General features: G+C 46.2%; 1 protein-coding gene across 5 annotated transcripts in view; it reads left to right on the top strand.

The window, feature by feature from the left end:
* The window catches only part of PWWP3A (PWWP domain containing 3A, DNA repair factor), a 199,590-nt gene that overhangs the window by 89,749 nt on the left and 85,589 nt on the right, over nucleotides 1-24,252 (top strand). For 3 of the 5 annotated variants that reach the window (XM_063455530.1, XM_063455526.1, XM_063455528.1), the window contains one exon: nucleotides 20,502-20,627. In XM_063455530.1, coding sequence (XP_063311600.1) covers nucleotides 20,502-20,627 — 126 coding nt within the window. The remainder of the gene's footprint in view (nucleotides 1-20,501; nucleotides 20,628-24,252) is intronic. The other 2 variants (XM_063455531.1, XM_063455529.1) reach the window with 1 other exon arrangement.

The raw sequence follows: 24,252 nt of genomic DNA, 5'->3' as shown, positions 1-24,252 counted from the left end.
ATTCTCATGCACTATATTCGCCTAAATCCCCTGGCTGTTAGGTTATATTAGCAGTCCAAACCTACAGCATAGATAAAGGGAAAAAGACAGTCTAATACAAGTCCATATGCCGGAATACAGGGTTTGCAGTGCAATATAGTCCAGGACCATAGTCGCAGGGGAGGAGGCGGGCAAGCAGGCCTCTCCAGGACAAAGTGGCGAAGGGCACTTCGTCACACATCTCCCCTTTGGGGGGAAGACTAACCAGGCACCTGACCTTCTGTCGGTCAGTGCCTCCGTTAGTCGATCCACCAACCCACAATAAACAGATGTCCGAGTGGCCCCCCCACAACATCAAAGTACAGGAACAGCCTACCCCCAACACACAGTTACTGCACCTGGGTATTTGGCTGTGGTAATGAGGCCACATGCTGAGGGTACTTGAAGGGCAGAGGCCAACTGCACTCTGCCCAGATGCCAGCTCTTCTGCTGGGGTAGCCTGCAGGACATCAGGCTCTGGATCAGGGACAAAGGTAGGGCAGAGGCCGACTGCGCTCTGTCCAGCTGCCAGCTCTTCCGCTGGGGTAGCCTGCAGGACATCAGGCTCTGGACCAGGGACAAAGGTAGGGCAGAGGCCGACTGCGCTCTGTCCAGCTGCCAGCTCTTCCGCTGGGGTACTGAGACCATAGTCCGGCTCAGTAGTCAAGGGAACATGGACGTCAGGAGGGGTTAGCATCGCCTCCGTTAACCCTGGTGCCACGCTAGGAGTTAGCTGGGGAGGGGAATTTGTACTTACCCCCTCCTCTGGGTGTCCCGGTGAGGGTAGTTGGGGATCTGGAAAGGCTGTCCAGCATCCCTGTAGGTCAGGCACAGAGACCACGGTCCCATCTGCGCCGTCTGGAGGATTGGTGTCTCCCCTTGTTGGGGGAAGCTGCCGCTGGGGAGAGGGGGTGCTGTGCTCCTTTCCTGGAAACACAGGCTGCCGCTGGAGAGGGAGACCGCCTGTCTCCACTCCCTTACCATGGTCCTGTTGCTGTAGAGAGGGACCAACTGTCTCTGCTCTCTGTAGGACACACTGCTGCTGGGGGGAAAGGACGGCACCTTCGGCCCCCTGGGGTACACACTGCCGCTGGAGAGGGAGACCGCCTGTCTCCGCTCCCTTACCATGGTCCTGTTGCTGTAGAGAGGGACCAACGGTCTCTGCTCTCTGTAGGACACACTGCTGCTGGGGGGAAAGGACGGCACCTTCGGCCCCCTGGGGTACACACTGCCGCTGGAGAGGGAGACCGCCTGTCTCCGCTCCCTTACCATGGTCCTGTTGCTGTAGAGAGGGACCAACTGTCTCTGCTCTCTGTAGGACATACTGCTGCTGGGGGGGAAGGACGGCACCTTCGGCCCCCTGGGGTACACACTGCCGCTGGAGAGGGAGACCGCCTGTCTCCACTCCCTTACCATGGTCCTGTTGCTGTAGAGAGGGACCAACTGTCTCTGCTCTCTGTAGGACACACGGCTGCTGGGGGGGAAGGACGGCCCCTTCGGCCCCCTGTAACTCACGCTGTTGTTGGGGCGCAGGGACGGAATACTTTGCCCTCAATGCCCGATATTCTGCTTCCATCTGCAGATACTCCGCCAGCTCTCTCCTTATTCTTGGTACCATTTCCTCGGTTAGAAGGGACCCGTAGATATCCAACCGCCGCTTCAGCATAGCGTCAAACTGTACGTGACTATACCAATAGTCCAGTTTTGCTGGGTGTTCCCAGGATGCTGTTCCTCGCCCTAGGGAAGCCATCCTGTTGTAGCCAGGGGCGCTGCCCAATGGCTAGCGTTGCCCTCAATTGTAACTCCAAACGTTACCAGTGTCTCTGAGCTGCTTCTCCTCGCACTAGGACGCCATCCCACCGCTGCCACCAATGTAACGGATCCACTGGCACCCCGACTGGGTACCTCCGTTGAAAGATGCTCCTAGCGCTTCCAGAGGACTCCAAGCACTCCACCAGACACCATAAGCACCGCAGGCTGCAGCTATCTCCCTTCAGAACGAAGCAGGAACAAGCTCTTACAAGAGCTCAGTGATTATAGCAAGGGAATATGCCTAGCATAGCAATCCCTTGTAGCAGATTCCCCCAATAAGACACAGGACTCAAGTTGAGGGTAAAACAGGAACTCTGGACTGGCTCATCCAGCCTGGCTTTTATTTCCAACTCACACATACAGGCCACACCCAGGGGGAGGCATAAAAGAACCAATGACATAGATGTTACCTCCCACACATCCCCTCCCCTTAGTGTGACACATAATCCCATTATGCATACAGTGTAAAATATACTTTTACACAACTTTCATAACTTTAAAACCATACATCACATTCACATAAAAATACATATCCACAATCAATCCATTCAGGGGAACAACATATTAAAAAATGGCATGGATCAGACCAGGGGTTCAAAAGTTACTAAAAGTATATTTTGTCCCTTTCTGGCTGGCAGAAAAACATCCCCACAATGCACCCTGGTTTCCTCCCTTCTGCCCTGGAGTTAATTGGAGAAGTAATCCAATTACCCAGGACTAAAGGCAGACTCCATTAACCACATGGTTGCAAAACAACATAAAACACTTTAAAATACATAAAGTCACATTTACACATAACACACAGACATTTCACCTATCCCCAGATAGTTGGGATCTGCACGCACAAAACTACCGAATAGCGCGCAGATCCTACTCACACAGTACAATTGCCATGGAGCTAAAGTCTTTCCCATAGTCTTTCATTATATGAATAGGCTCCATGGTATGGCTATCTGGGGTATCACATTCCCATAAAGTCTGGTCCATAGTCCAAAGGCAAGAGGCGGGCAATCAGCCCCCTCCAAGGACACGTGGCGAGGTCGGTTTCGCCACACTTCTCCCCTTTACCCCCCAGACTAACAGGGTACTTGACCTCCTGCCGGTCAGTGCCCTTGTTAGTCCAGCAGCCCACCCACAAGACAGAAACAGCAGAGCAGCCCACCCACAATAAACCGTTACTACACCTGGGTGAGGGAGAATCTTGTCCAGGTTCAGGTGCCTCACCACGGCTGTGTGGGGGACTGGTAGGCTGCCTTGGTAGGTTGCTGAGGGGGCAGAGACCAGCGGTACTCTGTCCTGTTGCCAGCACTACCACGGGAGTAGTCTGGTTGGAGCCTGGTTGCTGGAGACCGACTGTCTCCCCTTTAAATACACCGCTCTGCTGCTGGAGACCGACTGTCTCCCCTTGAGTTACACCGCTCTGCTGCTGGAGACCGACTGTCTCCCCTTGAGTTACACAACTCTGCTGCTGGAGACCGACTGTCTCCCCTTTAGTTACACAGCTCTGCTGCTGGAGACAGACTGTCTCCCCTTTGGCTAAACAGCCCTGTTGTGGGGGGGCAGGACCGACCGTCCCTACCCCCTGTGCTGGAAGTGCAGAGACCACGGTCCCATCTGCACAGGTGTGGGGCTTACAGTCTCCCCCTGGTACATTAAGCTGCCGCTGGGGAGAGGTGGTAACCAGCTCCTCTCCCATTAGAACACTCTGCCGCTGGGGAATGGAGACTGGGCTCTCTATTACCTGTACATTAATGATCCGCCGCTGGGGAGAGGTGGTAACAATCTCCTCTCCCATACATACTTTCCGCCTTTGTGGAGGGAGACCGACTGTCTCTCCTCCCAATACAGTGCCCTGCTGCTGGGGAAAGGAGACTGGGCTCCCTATTCCCTGCACATCAATGATCCGCTGCTGGGGAGAGGTGGTAGCAAGCTCCTCTCCCATACATACTTTCCGCCTTTGTGGAGGGAGACTGACTGTCTCTCCTCCCAATACATTGTCCTGCTGCTGGGGGGGGAGGTCGATGCTCTCCACTTTCTGTAACTCCAGCTCTAGTTGGGGATCTGGGCCGGTTGCCCAGCATCCCTGTAGGGCCGGTGGAGAGATCTCGGTCCCATCTCCACCTGCCTGCAGGGGGTCCTCCCAGGACCAGTCTATGAGGTCCTCTACCTCGGGTACCTCTGGTTGCTGTTGGGGAGGGAGACCGGTTGTCTCTTCCTCCAATAACCCATTCTGCCGCTGAGGAGTGAGACCGACTGTCTCCCCTCCCTGTAAAACATACTGCCGCTGGGGATCTGGGCCGGGTGCCCAGCATCCCTGTAGGGCCGGTAGAGAGACCTCGGTCCCATCTCCACTGGCCACTTCGGTTTCTTCCTCGTCCCACTCTACCTGTGGCTGGAGTTTCTCCCAACGTGCCCACTGGCCTTCCCTCAACGCCCTGTGTTGTAGGTTCCGGGTCACCATGTCCCACACGAACCGCACGTATTTCTCCTCTGGATTGGGTCCGTAAAACTTCAGGCACAACCCTACCATCGTGCCAAACTCTAGTACGGAGTAGCTATACGCCATGCTTGCTGTAGCCACTGCTGGTTCCATTATGTTGCTGAAGATAGGGACGCTGCACAACTCCACACGTTACCGGTGTCTCTGAGCTGCTTCTCCTCGCACTAGGACGCCATCCCACCGCTGCCACCAATGTAACGGAGCTCCGTGTACTCCGACCGAGTACCCTCCGTTGATGGATGCTCCTAGCGCTCTCAGAGGACTCCAAGCACTGCAGACGACACCACAACCACCGCAGACTCCACAACCGCCGTAGCTTAACTGGAGCTGCGCCGTCTTCCTTCCACCCTGGATCGGCTTCTGTCCTCCAGGACCGTGTGGGGAAGACCTCTCCTCCAGGAGAGCGTATCTGGAACAAGCTCTTAAAAGAGCTAAGTGATTAAGAGCTCAGGGGAATATGCAGAGCATAGCAATCCCCAGTGTGATATAGCAGTTCCCTCCAATAACGAGACACGGCTACGTATTGAGGGTCAGAAGAGGTCTCAGGACTGGAACACCCAGCCTGCTTTTTATTAGAAATAGATACACACAGAACACTCCCAGGGGGAGGATGAAAACAACCAATAATACAGATGGTAACACCCCCACGTCTCCTCCCCTCAGATAACTACATAACCCAATTAAAATGTCCACATTTTTCCACCAGTTCTGGATGTACCCCAAAAACAGGGGGTACAGCTTTAAATCCGGTAGCGCTGGATAGCTCTCCTTCAGGGGGACAATATATCCAAAAATCACCCCATTCGGATGTACAGTTCGGGAGATACAACGTTCCAAAGTTTTGACCGACCGCACAGACCAACTAGCCGAAATTAGTTCCATGAGTTTTGGCCTTGCGGTCGGTCTCCGTTCGCACGGTAAAAAGGTATGATACTCTGGCCATCCATGCGAATCGCGGGGTTCGCTGGAATCCCCATAGATGATTGCATATAACTACCGAACGAGGGGACGTTCGGTAGTTTCCGTACGAACTTATGGAGGTCTGGAGGATTCAGCGGTGTTCGCCTGTTTGCGTATCCGTTTTCAGTTCCATGCGGTTACAGGCAAACACCGCTGTTCGCACACAAGATGGCCGCGAACACGTGGAAAGTCCCGAAATGGCGGCCACCTATTCAGAGCACAAAGAATTCGCATGAAATCATGCGAACGGCTGTATTCTCCAGTAATGGCATTCTCATGCACTATATTCGCCTAAATCCCCTGGCTGTTAGGTTATATTAGCAGTCCAAACCTACAGCATAGATAAAGGGAAAAAGACAGTCTAATACAAGTCCATATGCCGGAATACAGGGTTTGCAGTGCAATATAGTCCAGGACCATAGTCGCAGGGGAGGAGGCGGGCAAGCAGGCCTCTCCAGGACAAAGTGGCGAAGGGCACTTCGTCACATAAGGGTACAAATATCCCCTCCTACCTCCTCCTCCCTGTCTTTTTGTTTCTGTCCTATCCCTATAGGACCAACCTAGTCTATTCAGGACTATAATCAGTTTTTCTTTTTGGCTTACCTGAGGGTCTTTACCTTCTATCCCCAAGGGAGTTCAGCCTCTCTTCCTTGGGAAGCTTCAGTATCCGGCCCTGTGCAAAGGTGTCCCCCTGAAGACACCCCCTTAGTGACCGGGGGTAGACTTGCTGTGACCCTAGGGGTAGCAAGAGAAAATTATGCCAATTAATCTTATTCCCTGCAGTGACCAAGAGGTAGCAGGAAGTGGCAAGAAGACTTCATCCTGAAGGATCCTTATCTTTCTCCATATTGACAGCCCACATGTATGTATACAGACAAATACTTTTTTATTACAATGTATTTTGTATACTTGTATATGTGGGTTTCCCCTCCTGCCTTAGAATGATTGTTACTTACTTTTTGGGATTTCGTCCTTTTTCGGCGTCCTGTAGTTTCTTTTGCGCATGTGCGTTCGGCTCGCGTGTGCTCGCTGACCTAGTTACGTGCACGCCGAATTCGCGCATGCGCCCGGTATTGCCATCCATTACAGCGAGCCTGGCTTCCGGGTTTTTGCCGCGCATGCGCACATGTTACTTTACGGGTCTCCCCGTTCGGAGCATGCGCGAATAGGTAATGACGTCACGGGTGATGTCACAGGCCTATTTAAGCGCCAAATTCGATTGTGGTCTTTGCCTGGTTAATTTATTGGGTCTAATAAGGTTTCTTCTGTGCGGTATTGCAAGTTTGATTAGTTCTAACGAATTCCGGTTCTTCTTAAGGTAGGCTTTACATCTTAAAGGTGTATACTCATTTTATTTTTTTTTTATTCCTTTTCCGCATTAATGATCAATCCTTTTGCCTAGATAATTTCAAATTATACCAATATGGAGAAAGAGAAAAGAAAATCAATATCTTCGGATTCTGACTCTTCTGGATATAAAAATAGGTCACACTCTAAGAGTTTTAGGTAAGCCATGTCTATTTCATTCCTATGTTGTAGGTGTAACAACTAAAACTAAAAGAGAGCTAATATATGATATTTTCCCTATCATGATAGTTCTACGGGAAAGAAAATGATGAGACCATCCAAGGGAAAGTCTCCAAAAAGGAATCAATGCGAAGCCTGTAATAACAAGCCGTTGGAAGGCAAACGATTATGCGGAGAATGTTTATCGGAAGCAGCCGGAACATCTAATCCTTCATCTGAAATTAAGCAATTCATTAAACAAGCGGTGGCTCAGGGCATTAAAGAAGCGGGTACGAGAACCAAGAGACCCCGGTTACATGACCCTTCTGACTACCAACAAAACCTCTCATCAGACGAATCCATAGATATGGAGTCATATCAGGGTAGTTTCTTATCTTCAGAGGAAGAAGAAACTCAAGCTCCCACTGATTTTCTTGAGCCAGCACAAGTAGATCATCTCATCTACAGAGTCCGCAAATCCTTGAGTTTGAAAGTGACAGCCTCGGAACAGTCGACTTCCAATCGTTATTTCTCAGACTTGAGAAAAAAGAGAGCAACCTTTCCTGTGCATGACACCATTAAAGAATTGATTAAGGACGAATGGTCCAATACTGATAAAAAGCTTTCAGCACAAGGCAGAATCTCTCGTCTCTACCCTTTCGACAAGTCTGACTCATGCAATTGGGATAACGCCCCTAAAGTGGATGCTGCGGTGGTTAGGCTGGCAAAACATACCACATTACCAGTCGATGATGCGGGCTCATTTAGGCACCCAATGGATAAAAAGATGGACTTGCACCTGTCAAAAGCGTATGTAGCAGCGGGTACTGGCTTTCATCCTGCCGTAGCCCTTACGTCAGTATCCAGGGCTTTGAAAATATGGATTGAAAATTTAGAAGAAGATATCAGAGATGGGAGAAGCAGATCTTCTCTGTTGGAAAAGCTGAATGATATTAAACTGGCTGTCGACTTTACCTCGGAATCCTCGGTTGATATGGTGAAGGCATTAGCAAGAAACATGGCTCTCTCAGTCTCAGCCAGAAGAGCTTTGTGGCTTAGATCTTGGTCCGCAGACTCATCATCGAAGTCTAGCCTATGTGCCCTTCCCTTTTTTGGAGAAATGCTGTTTGGTAAAAATCTAGACGATTGTATCAAAAGAGCTGCAGAGGGGAAACGTGCTTTTCTCCCACAAGACCGGAAGACCCGTGGATCCTTTCGAGCCAGAAGGTACTCAGAATACCCCTCCTTTCGAGATACCAGATCATATAAACCTGGTAGGGAATATGGTAGATCTATTCCTTGGAGAGGTCATTCTTCCAGCAGAGGAGGTAGATCCAGGGGTTCTTCTTTCCACAAGAAGCCTTTATGACAAAGACATGGGCCAATCTGGGGGAGTAGGTGCCCGTCTACTACTATTACAAGAGAGATGGATACATTCAGTTCAAGACAGATGGGTATTGGATATAATACAAAGAGGCTATCTTCTAGAGTTTGCCAGATTACCACCACCTCACTCTTTCCAAAGGACAAATTGGCCAGGAAATATAGAAAAAAGAACCACTCTAAAGAAATTTATATCGTCCCTTCAGGAGGATGGAATTATTGTTCGAGTCCCACGGGATCAGCAGACGCAGGGGTTTTACTCCCATATCTTTCTCACCAAAAAATCCACAGGAGGTTGGAGGCCAATTCTCGACTTAAGCAGGTTAAACAAGTTCTTGGACATAAGGAGGTTCAAAATGGAATCCCTTCAATCCATTGTGAAAGCTGTTTTCCCAGGTCAGTGGCTCATGTCAATAGACCTGGCAGATGCGTACTTCCATATTCCCATCGCATTCCAGCATCAAAAATTCCTCAGGTTCGCAGTGGAAGGAGGTCACTTTCAATTCCGTGCTCTCCCTTTCGGGCTAAGCACGGCTCCACGTACTTTCACAAAGGTTCTGGTGGTTCTAATCGCAGAACTCAGGAAAAGGGGAATAGCAATATATCATTACCTGGACGATATATTGATTCTTGCAGAAAACAGAGATATTCTAAACGAACACGGCCTTTTTTGTTTACAGTTTCTTCAGCAGCACGGTTGGAAGATCAACATCTCCAAAAGCAATCTGACCCCATCTCAGAGTATGATATACCTAGGAGCTTCATTCAACATGGCAATAGGTTTGATTCAACTGTCCCCAGAAAGAGGTACGAAAATTATGAGAAAAAGCAAAGACATGTCGGCATACAGTGTTTCCTCAGCAGAGAAAGCTATGAGTCTCCTGGGATCAATGTCTTCCACCATAGGTCTAACGAGATGGGCCCAATGGAGGATGAGGCCTTTTCAAAGGAATTTCCTTTATCAATTCAAAGGGGGGAATCTGTCTCAGCCTATAAGCATCCCTCCTCACGTGCAGAGGTCCTTGAAATGGTGGACACAGAAGAAATCTATCTTCAAAGGTTTTCCTCTAGGAAACATCCCATGGACCATCATAACCACAGACGCCAGCCAATGGGGTTGGGGAGCCCATCTTCAGGACAATTATGTCCAAGGAAGATGGTCCTTTTTGACTGTCAACACTCCTTCGAATGTCCTAGAGCTTCTGGCAGTTTTCAAGGCTCTGAAACACTTCCAACATCTGCTACTTCACCATTGGGTCAAAATCAGAACAGACAATGCCACGGTAGTGGCATATATAAACCATCAAGGAGGAACAAGGAGTTGCAGAATGATGAGGATTATGAAACCACTGATGTCCTGGGCACAAGTGAATTTGGAGGGCATCTCTGCAGTACATCTCCCGGGCATACAGAATTCGGTGGCAGATTTCCTCAGCAGGGTGAGACTAGACCCGGGGGAGTGGAGCCTATCTACCGAAGTATTCCATCAGATTGTACGGAAATGGGGCCTTCCACAGATAGATCTGATGGCTACAAGCAGCAACAGAAAGGTCAAGAACTTCTTCTCGAGAGTTCCAGATCCTCAAGCAATCGGAAGAGATGCACTAACATGCAGTTGGGAATTCGACCTAGCCTACGCCTTTCCCCCGAAACCTCTAATTTTTCCGCTACTGAGGAGATTACGTCAAGAGAAGGGATCATTGATTCTGATAGCACCTTTTTGGCCACGCAGACCTTGGTTTCCTCTGCTTCTAAGTCTGTGCACAAAAGACCCATGGAGCCTTCCAGCTGTTCCATTTCTGCTACAACAGGGCCCAATTCTTCATCCAAACCCAGCATCCCTTCTTCTGATGGCTTGGTACTTGAAAGGGAAGGGTTGAAGAATAAAGGGTTTTCAAGAGCAGTAATCGAGACCCTTTTACAAGCGAGGAAGAAATCCACTTCATCAACTTATTACAGGATCTGGGATGTATTCTCTTCATGGGCCAGTTCAAGGTCTTTGGATATTCTAAATCCTTCAACCAATGATATATTAGAATTCCTACAATCTGGTTTAGAGAAGGGATTGAGTTATAATACCTTGAAGGTCCATGTTTCAGCCCTCTCGGCTTTGACTAATCACAGATGGGCATTGGACTCTGACATAGCGAGATTTATAACTGCAGTCATGAAGATTAAGCCTCCCATTAAGTCTATTACTCCCCCATGGGATCTACCTCTGGTCCTTAAGGCTCTTAAATCTGTTCCTTTTGAACCCTTGGAGTCTATTACCGGTCATCTTCTCACTATCAAAACAGTTCTCTTGGTGGCTCTAGCCTCTGGTAGAAGAGTGTCGGATCTTCAGGCTCTTTCGGCGGAAGAACCTTTTATAATTTTTCATAAAGACAGGGTCGTCCTAAGAACTGTCCCAGAATTCCGTCCCAAGGTTACTTCGGAGTTCCATATGAATGAAGAGGTAGTACTTCCAGCCTTGTGCTCTAATGAGACGAATGACGGAGAAGACACCGATTTGTTGAATATCGACTTAGTGAGGTGTCTCAGGATTTATGTTCAGAGGTCCTCAGAATGGCGTATTTCCAAAAGTCTTTTTGTTGTCCCCAACGGCTCTAGGAAGGGTTTGCAAGCTTCAAAAGACTCTATCAGTAGATGGATTGTTTCTGCCATAATCCAGTCATATAACGCGTCTAATACGAAAATCCCTATAGGTTTGAAAGCGCACTCTACGCGTTCTCTCTCCTCTTCCTGGGCAGCTGCTGCTAAAGTGTCTACTGAACTGATTTGTAAGGCTGCCACTTGGTCGTTGTAGCGGAGAGCTGTTTTCTCGCAGCTATTCTCCACTTTAGATCCAAGGAAGGCTCAGGAACAAGTCATTAGTAAATCCACAGCAGAGTTTCCAGCAGGTAAAAAGGTACAGCGAAATCCCCACAGCACTCCCAATAACTGGACGACACACAGTTTCAGGAGTAGAACTGACTATCGTTTATTCCAAGGTTTCTTATAAAGCCTGCTCCCATGCAAGGGAGGGGACTACAGTAATTAGGACAGTAACCAATACCATTCTTGTTACCTCCCACACATCTCCTCCCCTCAGAGTGAGTCATAATCCCCTTAAGTTGTACAGTACTTTACCCCAAACTTGGATGTACCCCTAAACCATCACATATCCTTAATATCAGGGTACCGCTAGGTAGCCCTGATCTGGGTGAATATAATATCCAAAATTCACCCAGATCGGACCAGGGGTTCGGTAGTTACAGGCAGGTGAAGTTTGACCGACCGCACACGAGTTGGTATCCGAAAAGGGTTCCATGAGAATGGGCCCTGCGGTCGGTCTCCGTTCGGCAGTTAAAACAGACATTTATAATTGCCATCCACATTTACATTCACCTAGATAGTGATTCCCTCATTCGGTACTTTATTACTACCGAATGGGGGTTCGTTATGTTTCTCCGTTCGGCAGTTACGGAGCTCTGGAGGTCTCAGCGGTGTTTGGTTGTTTGCGTGTCCGATTTGAGTTCCAGGCACTCGACGACCAAACACCGCTGGGATTTTCATGCGTAAGATGGCCGCCGCCACGTGTACGCATGCCGAATGGCGGCCACCCAGATACAATGTTAATGAGCCGGTTAACTTGCGGTTGGAAAGAATGTGAACTTTAATAGCTGGCACACTTCTCTCTGGGTGGTCCCTCCGTTCGGTAGTTTCCATAAGTATATAGTACGGATGGAAACTACCGAATACCATACAATTCACATAATACACAAACGAATAGCAATTTCAACATAGGGAAAACATATACGAACACAGTCACACAGGCATTTTGCAGGACAGGCTCACTGCATTCCGCTACACTGCTCCCCCTTGCCCACAAGCCGGCATACACAGTCTGATCCCACACGGATCGGCTTGGGGATGACCGGGGTGCTCACAGATCATTTTTCCAGATCAGTTTGTCGCGACAACGCGTCGGCGTTTCCATTTTGCTTACCCGGGCGGTATTGAATGTTAAAGTCAAAAGGCTGCAGCGCCAAACTCCAGCGCAGCAGCCTGGCATTGTCCCCAGCCACCCGGTTCAGCCAGACTAACGGGTTGTGATCCGTGAGCAGCGAAAAAGCCTGTCCATACAAATAGGGTTGCAATTTCTTCAAGGCCCACACCACAGCCAGGCATTCCTTCTCGATGGCGGCGTAGCTTACTTCCCGGGGTAAAAGTTTGCGACTGATGTAAGCCACTGGATGTTCTCCGCCATCGGCCCCGACTTGGCTTAATACTGCCCCCAATCCAAACATAGAAGCGTCTGTGTGAACAAGAAAACGTTTAGTTGGATTGGGAGCGGCCAAGACAGGGGCATTAACAAGTGCATCTTTCAAGTGTTGGAATGCCTGCTCACACTCCGGGGTCCAGGTTACTTGGCGGGGAAGGTTTTTACGTGTCAGGTCCGTGAGGGGTTTGGCCAGGGCACTATAATTGGGGACAAATTTCCGGTAATACCCTGCTGTCCCTAGGAAGGCTAACACCTGGGTTTTAGTTGTCGGGGTAGGCCACTGTGATACTGCCTCTACTTTGGCGGGTTCCGGCTTCTGCTTACCACAGCCCACTCTGTGGCCCAGGTACTGTACCTCGGCCATCCCAATACTACATTTAGCTGGTTTTAGGGTCAAACCAGCCTCCCTGATCCTGTCTAGAACCGCTCCTATATGGGCCAAGTGTTCCTGCCAGGTATCGCTAAATATGGCAATATCATCGAGATATGCGCAGGTATAATCTTGGAACCCATCTAGGAGGCGGTCCACCATCCGCTGGAAGGTAGCCGGCGCGTTTTTCATCCCAAACGGCATGACCTTAAATTGGTACAGGCCGAATGGGGTGACAAAGGCGGACTTAGGGATGGCTTCCGGGGCCAAGGGAATCTGCCAATACCCTTTGCACAGATCAATCGTGGTAAGGTATTGTCCCCTGGCCATCCGGTCTAGTAACTCATCGATCCTAGGCATCGGGTATGCGTCGGATACGGTCTTCTCATTCAGTCTCCTGTAGTCCACGCAAAAACGGGTCGTGCCGTCCCGCTTTGGTACGAGGACCACTGGAGATGCCCAGGGACTATCTGAGGGCTCAATCACTCCTAACTGTATCATCTCCTCAATCTCTTTGCGCATATTCTCCCGGACCGCTTCAGGGATGCGGTATGGGGTCTGACGCATGGGGAGTTGACCTGGGGTGTCTACTCGGTGGGTAGCCAGAGGGGTGTATCCAGGTACATTAGAAAAGGTCTCCTGCTTTTCCTGCAGTAGTTGTTGTACCTCGATACGCTCCTGTGGGCTCAACCGATCCCCCAATACGACGGCTCCTAAATCCCCAGCCAGCTGTCCATCTTCTAACAGATCGGGGAGGGGTAGGCTGTCGCTCTCTTCAGAGGTGGGGGCGCAGATAGCTGTCACCTCCTCTGAACGTTCCTGGTAAGGTTTCAGCATGTTCACATGGATCATGCGTCGCCCCCCATTCCCTGCGCAGTGGCCAATTATATACGTGGTGTCACATCGTTGTTCTACCACTTTATAAGGGCCTTGCCAGGCGGCCTGTAGCTTATCGTGTCGAACAGGTTTTAAAATTAAAACTTTCTGTCCGACCTGAAAGCTGCGGTCCCTGGCGCCCCTATCGTACCAGGTGCGCTGACGCGTCTGAGCTGCCTGTAGGTTTTCCTTTACCGTCTTGGTGAGTGCTTCCAGGCGATCTCGGAGGGCCAACACATATGGTACAATAGGGGTACCGTCCACGCTACGGTCTCCCTCCCAGTGCTCTCTAATCAAGTCTAGGGGTCCCCTTACCCTCCTCCCAAATAGCAGTTCAAAGGGGGAAAATCCTGTAGATTTCTGCGGCACCTCCCTGTACGCAAACAGTAAGTGTGGCAGGAATTTTTCCCAGTCTCGGTGAGTCTCGGCGAAGGTTCGGAGCATCTGTTTTAAGGTGCCATTGAACCGTTCGCAGAGCCCATTAGTCTGGGGGTGGTACGGAGCACTAATTATAGGTTTAATTTTACAGAACTTCCAGAGTTGTTGGGTAACCTCTGCCGTGAACTGAGTGCCCTGATCCGAGATGATCTCCCTGGGTAACCCCATCCGGGAGAAAATCTGCATCAGCGCCTCAGCCACCGTCTCTGCATGTATATTCGTTAAAGCTACCGCCTCGGGGTAGCGAGTGGCATAGTCCACTACGGTCAGGATGTACCGTTTGCCCGAGGGGCTAGGTTTCCGGAAGGGGCCTACAATATCTACGGCAACCCTATGAAAGGGTTCCTCAATTATGGGTAGGGGGTGCAGCCTCGCCTTACGCTTATCCCCCCTCTTTCCCACCCTCTGGCACGTGTCGCAGGTATTACAGTACCTGCGTACCTCCTGGCTAATCCCTGGCCAGAAGAAACTTTGGGTCAATCGATATCTGGTACGGCTGACCCCCAAATGTCCGGATAGCGGAATATCGTGCGCTATCCGGAGTAATTCGGTTCGGTACCTCTGAGGTACCACCAGCTGTCTTGTAGCAATGGGGTCTGACCCACCTATCTGTTTACTTGTTTCCCGGTACAATAACTGTCTGTCCCATACAAATCTTTCCCCCTCTGCCCCCGGTTGGATAGAGGTGACCTTGTCTCGGTATACCTGTAAGGTAGGGTCAGTGACTACCTCGGCTACAAACTCATCAGGAGGGGCCCAAGGGATACAGTCTAGGGAAGGGGAGGAATCTCTTACCTGGACCTCCGGCAGTGCGTTGTTTTGTTGGGTGCGGGCCTGCTGCCTGGTGACTACTGGGTGTGCTTCTTCAGTAGTTTGAGGTTCAAATGCGGAGGTGAGTTTGCCCAGATCATTCCCCAGGACCACCTCAGCAGGTAATTGCGGCATTAGTCCCACTTCCACATTCCCGAACCCCGCACCCCAATGCAAATGTACCCTGGCTGTGTCTAGCCGATACACGGCTCCCCCTGCAACCCTGACAGCCACAGTCTTATTCAGTTTGGCCTTGTCCGAAACCAAATGGCTTTGCACCAGGGTGATAGTGGCTCCCGAGTCTCGGAGCCCCTGCATAGGCTTCCCTTCCAGATATACGGTCTGCCTATGGTGCTGGCGGTTATCCGCCTGTGCCTGTAAGGGGTTGGCCTCATGCAGCACTTCCCACTGTTCCACAGTCGTGACTGGAACGGCAGAGCTGTAGGGAAGTGGTACCTCGTCCTGGTAATGATGCGCTGCTGCTCTTGGTGGTGGTGGTGGCGGTCCTGGTCGGATCCAGGTGTTGCGTTCCCTGGACTGCGGACAATCTCGCTGGTAATATATTGCATCTAATAATTTTTCAATATTTTTTTGTATTTAAGGAAGGCTCTTTGTGCACAACACTGCTTATATTTATTTCATAATTTTGTTTTATATTTTTCAAACATTTTTTTACACTTTGTAGGTAATTGTTATTACCATTTGAATCCAAAATATTATTTGTAAACTTTCAATATTATTCATGTATATCTCTTTAATAATAGAGATTCATCATACAAATAATATACTAGCACATAATTTTATGTTTCCAATCGAATATGGGATATTCCACATTCTTACACTTATATAATTTTTATTAATTGGAATTACAGTATTTATGACTCTATTAATAGCCTTCCTTAATATATCTCTTTATGTAGAGAATGGAGATGTTCTTTGTATTTCTTGTACAGCATGTTATATCTAATTGTCATTTTAACAGTAATCCTTCTATTGTTTTTACTTTCTATCTATCCACATGGTGTCTATTCACTACTCTATTCCGTTTTGTATTGATGTTTCAGCCGGTATCCATGGCGATGCGTATCGCGTTGCCGTGGTAACAACGTACCGTGACGTCATCGCGCATTGACTACGGGTCAACGCAAGGGCGCGATGTTTCCGCGCATGCGCGATGGCGTGTGGAAAACAAGGAGGTTTAGTCTTTGCACCTGGGGTAAGTCACTTTTCTATAATTATTGCTGCTATATATTAGATTTATTTGTGGGGTATTTTTATGTCATTTGATCCTGAGGAAGGTCCCTGCGTTGACCGAAACGTTGATCTCTCTCATTTTATGGAATAAAGAAACTTTTTTTTCATTCTAAGACCGTGAGTGCAGCCCTGGATTTCCTTCTTTCTCTATGTTTATCTACATCCCCATGGGGACTGGCACCCGGAAAGTACTACCAAATTTAATGTACATATGTGAGCGTGAGTGCATGGATCTATATATTTTTTGTATGTATATGTGTGTGTGTATGTATATATATATATATATATATATATATATATATGTGTATATATATGTATATATGTATATATATGTATATATATATGTATATATATATGTATATATATATGTATATATGTATATATGTATATATGTATATATGTGTATATATGTGTATATGTGTGTATATGTGTGTATATGTGTGTATATATATGTATATATATGTATATATATGTATATGTGTGTGTATATATATGTATATGTGTGTATATATATGTATGTGTGTGTATATATATATATATATATATATATGTATATATATATATTATATATTTGGAAGTATTGTGTGTGTGGTGCAGTGTGTTGGGTGGGTTCTGTGTGAGGGGCCAAATGTGTGTGTGTGTGGGAGGGTGTTGTGTGTGTGTGTGTGTGTGGGAGGGTGTTGTGCTGTGTGTGGCTGTGAGTGTGGGAGGGTGTTGTGCTGTGTGTGGGAGGCTTTATATTCCCCCTCCCGTGGTGCGTAAACTCTAGTCTATGGGGCTAGAGTTCAATCTCGCAAGAGGAACCTGGCGGAGCTGCAAGATAGAGCTCTGCCAGGTCCTCCTCTCCCTCCCTCCCCAGCCGCATGTCTGTTCAAGTGGGCTGGTGAGGGCCTGTATACTGCAGGGCAGATGCTCGGCTAACGCGGGCCTTGCATGGCCATCGCTTCCCACACAGTAATCCTTCTATTGTTTTTACTTTCTATCTATCCACATGGTGTCTATTCACTACTCTATTCCGTTTTGTATTGATGTTTCAGCCGGTATCCATGGCGATGCGTATCGCGTTGCCGTGGTAACAACGTACCGTGACGTCATCGCGCATTGACTACGGGTCAACGCAAGGGCGCGATGTTTCCGCGCATGCGCGATGGCGTGTGGAAAACAAGGAGGTTTAGTCTTTGCACCTGGGGTAAGTCACTTTTCTATAATTATTGCTGCTATATATTAGATTTATTTGTGGGGTATTTTTATGTCATTTGATCCTGAGGAAGGTCCCTGCGTTGACCGAAACGTTGATCTCTCTCATTTTATGGAATAAAGAAACTTTTTTTTCATTCTAAGACCGTGAGTGCAGCCCTGGATTTCCTTCTTTCTCTATGTTTATCTACATCCCCATGGGGACTGGCACCCGGAAAGTACTACCAAATTTAATGTACATATGTGAGCGTGAGTGCATGGATCCATATATTTTTTGTATGTATATGTGTGTGTGTATGTATGTATATATATATATATATATATGTATATGTATATATATGTATATATATGTATATATATGTATATGTGTGTATATATATGTATATATATGTATATATATGTATGTGTGTGTATATATATGTATGTGTGTATATATATATATATATATATATATTATATATTTGGAAGTATTGTGTGTGTGGTGCAGTGTGTTGGGTGGGTTCTGTGTGAGGGGCCAAATGTGTGTGTGTGTGGGAGGGTGTGGTGTGTGTGTGTGTGTGGGAGGGTGTTGTGCTGTGTGTGGCTGTGAGTGTGGGAGGGTGTTGTGCTGTGTGTGGGAGGCTTTATATTCCCCCTCCCGTGGTGCGTAAACTCTAGTCTATGGGGCTAGAGTTCAATCTCGCAAGAGGAACCTGGCGGAGCTGCAAGATAGAGCTCTGCCAGGTCCTCCTCTCCCTCCCTCCCCAGCCGCATGTCTGTTCAAGTGGGCTGGTGAGGGCCTGTATACTGCAGGGCAGATGCTCGGCTAACGCGGGCCTTGCATGGCCATCGCTTCCCACCGGGCGTTTGCCTGGTGTGCCTGATAGCCAGTCCGGGTCTGGGGATGTGTGTAACTAGTAATATGACGTTACATAAGAATCTAGGTTGAAAAGAGTAGGGATTGACCGATTATCTGTCTGGCCAATATTCTGAATTTTCTGAAATTATATATTGGTTTATAAAGATACCGATAATGCAGACCAGAGCCGTCATCAGGGCATGACAATCGAGACGGTTGTCATGGGCCTGGGGGGCCTGCAGCACACTCTTACTTACATTCCCTTCAGCTCCCCTGTCTAAATCTCGCGAGTCCCGCGGCCGTCAGAGCGTTGCCACATGTTACCATGGCAACGTTCCGCACGGCACACAGGCCGCAAGTTAGGCAGGGGAACTGCTGGGAAGGGAAGTAAGAGTGTTGCTGGGCCCGCCCTGCAGCGTCCATGCCACCGGACCACCAGGTAATGCCATATCTCCCTTCTCTGGCCAGGTAAGAAGCAGGGAGAGGGGACTAAAACAAAATGTAAAAAAAACTTTTTTTATTTTTATTTTTTTTCAATGTAAAAAAAACCAAAAAAGCACCCCACAAAATTTGCGCAAAAAAAAAAAAAATAATAAACATGTTCAGTTAACAGTAGATTTGTGTCGAAATAGTTTATTTTTGTGTACAGAGTATCGGTAAGTTATTATCACAGATTATCGGTATCTGCTCTACAAAATCAGTATTGGTCGATCCCTAGAAAAAAGGACTCAAGGACTCAAGTCCAAACTTTAAAACTCATCTTTTTATCCTGTTGGTCAAAAAAAAGTAAAAACAAATATAAACATGTTTCAGTGTGTGGGTATGATGTAGTTTGTGTGTAATTTAGTCATCCAATAGTGTGTTTGAGAATTAAGTGTGTGTTTATTTCAAAAAAAGTGTACGTTAGTGAGGACATGGTTTGATTTAACAAATTCAACAAATTATACTTACATTTTTTAGTATTAGGGATATATACATATATGCATGTATATTAATATACTTGTATTATATTAATATTTACATGTTTATGTATAAGTATTGCTTATATATGCAGAAAACAGTCAAGAATATGAATATAAATCTGAATCACATTACTTTATAAATAGCCAACACACACAGTTCTACAGCCAGCACACACACACATTACTTGAAGCCAGCACACACTGTGACAAAGGGAGGAAATACATTCAGGGTAATTCACAAAACTTGGGATTTTTGCAAAATTGAAGAAAACAAAGTACCCATGTTCTAACTGTAAAAAAAGATGGAGAATATTTAGAGATCTGCTATTTTTGCCTTTGTTTTTCAATTCCGGTTCAAATTGTGAAAATGAGTTTAGCAAATATACCTGTCGATGTCCACGGCTCTAGACAAGGGCCTCCAATCTTTGATATTATTTTGTGTTAGGACAAATAGATTAGGCTAACTTGTCCCTTGGACTAGAAGCACCACTGTCTGATAGGCAAAGATATCCAGGAGAAAATCTTAAGTAGAACATTGAAAGATTTAATTGATTTCTATTATTTATTAAGGCTCAAGTAATTATTTTAAAATGTTTCTCAATCTCCGTTTAAAATTCATCTGGTTTCAGCTTTTGCCCTTAATTTAACCATATTACAACTTAATTTTACACTGTTACATATTTAATATAGTCTGAATAATGAATCAAGTCTATACAGTTCCGCCTCTCACATCTATACTTCTTCTTTTCATCCAAAAGAAGGCAAAACAACTATTTGAGGTGATTTCCATTTTTATCTTAATTTGTTGTTATTTACTGCAAAGTGGCAGTCCGATTTCTCACTGGATTAACGAACTGCTACCTTACATATTAACTGGTGTTATATCCATGAACAGTTGTTCATCAATGTCTACATTATGGTTTGTTTTTCCGTAGATTTTTCTCTTTGGTTCAAGGAGGTTAAGCTTTCATTTTTTTTTTTTTGCAACCACAACGGTTTATACATTTACTTGCGGGGTCATGTTCTCTCTTTTGTGCACCTAGCTACTAAAATGCACATAAACATGTTACCCTAAACAACTATTCCTATTAAAATCAATGTCTGGGTAGTTAAAATCTCTAGCAATTAAAGTCTTATCCAGAGGTTCTGCTTCTTCAGTTTGAGCTAACAGTTGAGTTTGCTCTTTACTATTATTATTGAGAGGCTTGCTCCAAACTCGTTATTTCTCTCCTTTTCTGTAAGTGCAGATACCAAGATTTGTATAGTGAAAAATTATTTAGATCACTGATGCATATGATAAACCATCTTTTCAGCAGGATTGACCCCTTCAGAGTTGTCTATGGAGATTAGCTCACCAGAGAACTGCACTCCCAAACAGGCATGGTCAGAGGAAGATCCGGAGGATGACGAAGACCTTCCAAGTGTCCTCCTTCACCAAGGTGAGTAAGATAAAGAATATTTTATGTTTGAGGTGGTCAACACTTTTCTATTTTCACAGTTAAATTATTATAAGATATTACTGTGCGAAAATTGTCTGTACCGTAAACAGATTTCGTTCTACACAATGCTTCAGGAGATTAAAACACATTTTGAGTTCTTCAGAATGTCTATTGAGTCATCCTGAGGTGTAAACAACTTCTATAACTATAATAGCAATAATTATTGTCTATGCTGTTATCTGACTTTCTTATATACTGACTTTTTACATCAGCTTCTTTAACCCCTTAAGGACACACGACATGTGTGACATGTCATGATTCCCTTTTATTCCAGAAGTTTGGTCCTTAAGGGGTTAAATACCTGTCCTTTAATACAAAGGAATGTGACCTTCCATGTATTACCAGATGGACTGATTGCTAGTGTAAAATGTTTTAAAATTACATAGGAATAGCCTATGTAGGATTATCCAAACTCTGTCCCCCAGATGTCGCTGAACTACCTTGATTCCCTGGCTATTAAAATCAAAGAATTATGAAAGTTGTAGTTCAGCATCATCTGGATGGGCAGAGTATAGAGAATCCTTCTTTAAGTTTACCTGAGGCCTAGAGGGATGAATTAATCCAAAAATAAAAAGTTTGTTTTACTTGGCCACAACAGACATGTTTTTATTATCGTACACAACAAATTTTGGTTATTCTGATGTTTATGGAAATCTCAATATTTCAGGATGTCTTGGCTCCACAGACCAAAAAAAACTCTAGCGAACATTGCAAAATATGTGTGTGTATGTGTGTAGAACTACCCCAGCTGAGGCCCCTTTCTATCATGTTTTGCAAATCCTGATTTAAAATGTCCAGACCGGTATTTGATAAATGAACCTGATCCTTACTAAAAAGGGCCCTGTTCTTTCTGATCTAATTCTAAATGTCTGTACGAAAACCCTCCCAGCCATGGCAACAATCTTGACATTGCTAAATTCAACTGTCTCCGCACTCTCTCCAATGCCTTTAACTCTTTGTTTACTAACCATCGCCAGCGCTGGACCATCTCTGACCAAACGAGCATGGTGTAAGGGAATAACGTTCTCAATTCCAAACAAACATTTTTAACATTACGTAATAACTGAACACCTATATCATTACTCCCAATATGAATTATTAAAATATCTGGAGCAGGCCAAGTTGATGCAACTCTGATACGAGCTCCATTAACTGATGAATTCAGACTACCTACACCTTTCCAATATATTGCGACATAATCACGATTGAAGTCCACATTCAGTCCATATATCCTTGCTCCTGCTCTTTGCATGGCCCGATTTACAAAGGAATGACCTACAACCCAAACATTTCTTACAATACCTGGAGAAATAATAACAGTAAAAGGAGGAAAGAACAAATCTTACATAATGTCATCTCGCACATATAACTTACACTTGATTCCCACCAACCAATCTTCTTAATTGCATCTGTTCCAAAACCTAATTTAGCCGCTTAAGTTGCTGCCCCAATTCTGAAAGAATGTCTAGTAAATTTGCCTCTATAACAAAGCCTTTCGAATCATAATTGCAAAGCCCTCTGGAATTGAAACCGTGTTTGTAACGTTCACTAGGGAACCCTAACACGCAGACAGGACAGAGTATAGAAAATTGCAATACCGATCCTTACATTGGTCAGGTTATGCAAAAAGGATAGTCAAAACACGAGCCGAGGTCAAGGGAAACAGTGAGACGGAATAACGAGCGACAAAGCACAATATCAGTGACCAGGAAATCCAAATAACAAGTGCAATGCTCAATGGCAAAGCAAAGACCACAACAGGGCACTGAGGCAAGGGAGAGGTTATATACATACAGGGTGTGTCTGATTGGCTAACCTCCAATTACTGTTAACCACAACACGTGGGAGGAGTTTCTTCCTTCCCTTGAGGTCATCACTGTGTACCAGTTCACATGACCGGGGCAAGCACACATATAAGGAAGGTGCTCTGGAGTGTGCAGCGTCAGACACACTGCCAGTCTGGAGACAGGGACCAGATGTCTCCGCTCACTGTGATGAGGTAAGCAAGGTCGGCGCCGGGGCAAGGGACCTGACACAGAGAGTAACATAAGGAGACCAGGTGGCTTGCTTGTGGGAGACTTAGCCTGAGTACAAATTTGACAAGCCATTACGTACTCTTTGACGTCCCTCCTAACAGAAGGCCACCAGAACTGTCATGTTATGTTATCATTAATGTTTTTGGGATGCCTGGGTGTTCCGCTGTTTTGGACCTATGAAACAATGTCATGACTTTTTTCCTGTCCCTTCCCTGTACAAACATTAAACATGTAGGTGTTTCAGGTGGTGCTTGGTTTTGATATCTTTTCACCTTATCAAGCTGCAATAATGTTTGTGGTCGGGACTATGGGTACTGGAGGGGAGGGGTTGACCTCCAGTGGTTTGTGTTGCCTGGATATAGCATCTGCCTTAATGTTGCAGTATCCAGGTCTATATATTATGGTATACTGGAAGCGAGACAGAAATAAGGACCACCTAGCCTGGTGAGAAGACAGACGTCTAGCCTTGGCTCTTGTGGTCTGTGATCACCAGTATAGGGTGCTTGGAACCTTCCAGTAGGTGTCTCAACTCTTTAAATGCCAAAACTATGGCCAGCAATTCCCTGTTCCCCACATCATAGTTTTTCTCTGCATCAGACAGTTTCTTGGAGGAAAAAAAAAACATGGGTGAAGAGGATCGTTGTGGGTTTTTCCTCTGAGAAAGTATTGCACCAACACCTGACTCAGGAACATCAACTTCGACAAAAAAGGGCAGCAAAGGGTCAGGGTAGTGCAAAACAGGAGCTGACGTAAACGCTTCTTTAAGTGTTTAGAAAGCCTCAAGGGCTTCAGAACTCCAAACACAGAGATTAACCCATTTTTTGGTCATATTGGTTATTTAGGCTACTACAGAGGATACATTTCTTTATGAATTTTCTGTAGTAATTAGCAAACCCCACAAATATTTGTATGACCTTAAGTCCCTGTGGAAGCGGCCAATTCTTGATGGCTTCTGTTTTCTTAGGGTCCATTCTAAAACCCTTCTCAGATATGATGTACCCCAAGAACTGCACAGAGGTCTGATTAAAGAGGCACTTCTCTAGTTTGCAATACAGACCGTTTTCTAGCAGTTTCTTTAGTACTGATTTGACCTGTTTATGGTGGGTTTCCAAATCAAGTGAGTATACCAATATGTCATCCAGATATACTACAGCACATACGTGCATGTAATCTCAGAGGACATTGTTGATAAAGTCCTGGAAAACAGCAGGGGCTTTGCACAGGCTGAAGGGCATCACTAAATAATCACAGTGGCCACTGCGTGTGTTGAAAGTGTTTTTCCACTCGTCTTGTTCTCTTATACCCCCCCTGAGATAAAGTTTAGTAAACCACTTGAAACCTTTTAAGGTTTTAAGCGGTCAAACCGTTCCGTGGTAAGCGTAATTGGTTAAACATTCCGCACAGTTATCTTGTTCAGACCCCTTTAGTCTATACAGGGTATGAGATCACCCTCTTTCTTCGATACGAAGAAAAGGCCAGCACCTGCCGGAGATGAGGATCGCCTGATAAACACTCCTCAATATATTCTT

Source organism: Pelobates fuscus, chromosome 5 (genome assembly GCF_036172605.1).
Source record: "Pelobates fuscus isolate aPelFus1 chromosome 5, aPelFus1.pri, whole genome shotgun sequence".
In the NCBI taxonomy this organism is placed as follows: Eukaryota; Metazoa; Chordata; class Amphibia; order Anura; family Pelobatidae; genus Pelobates; species Pelobates fuscus.
The sequence above is the reverse complement of the archived record's forward strand: the minus strand, read 5'-3'. Positions and strand labels throughout refer to the sequence as shown.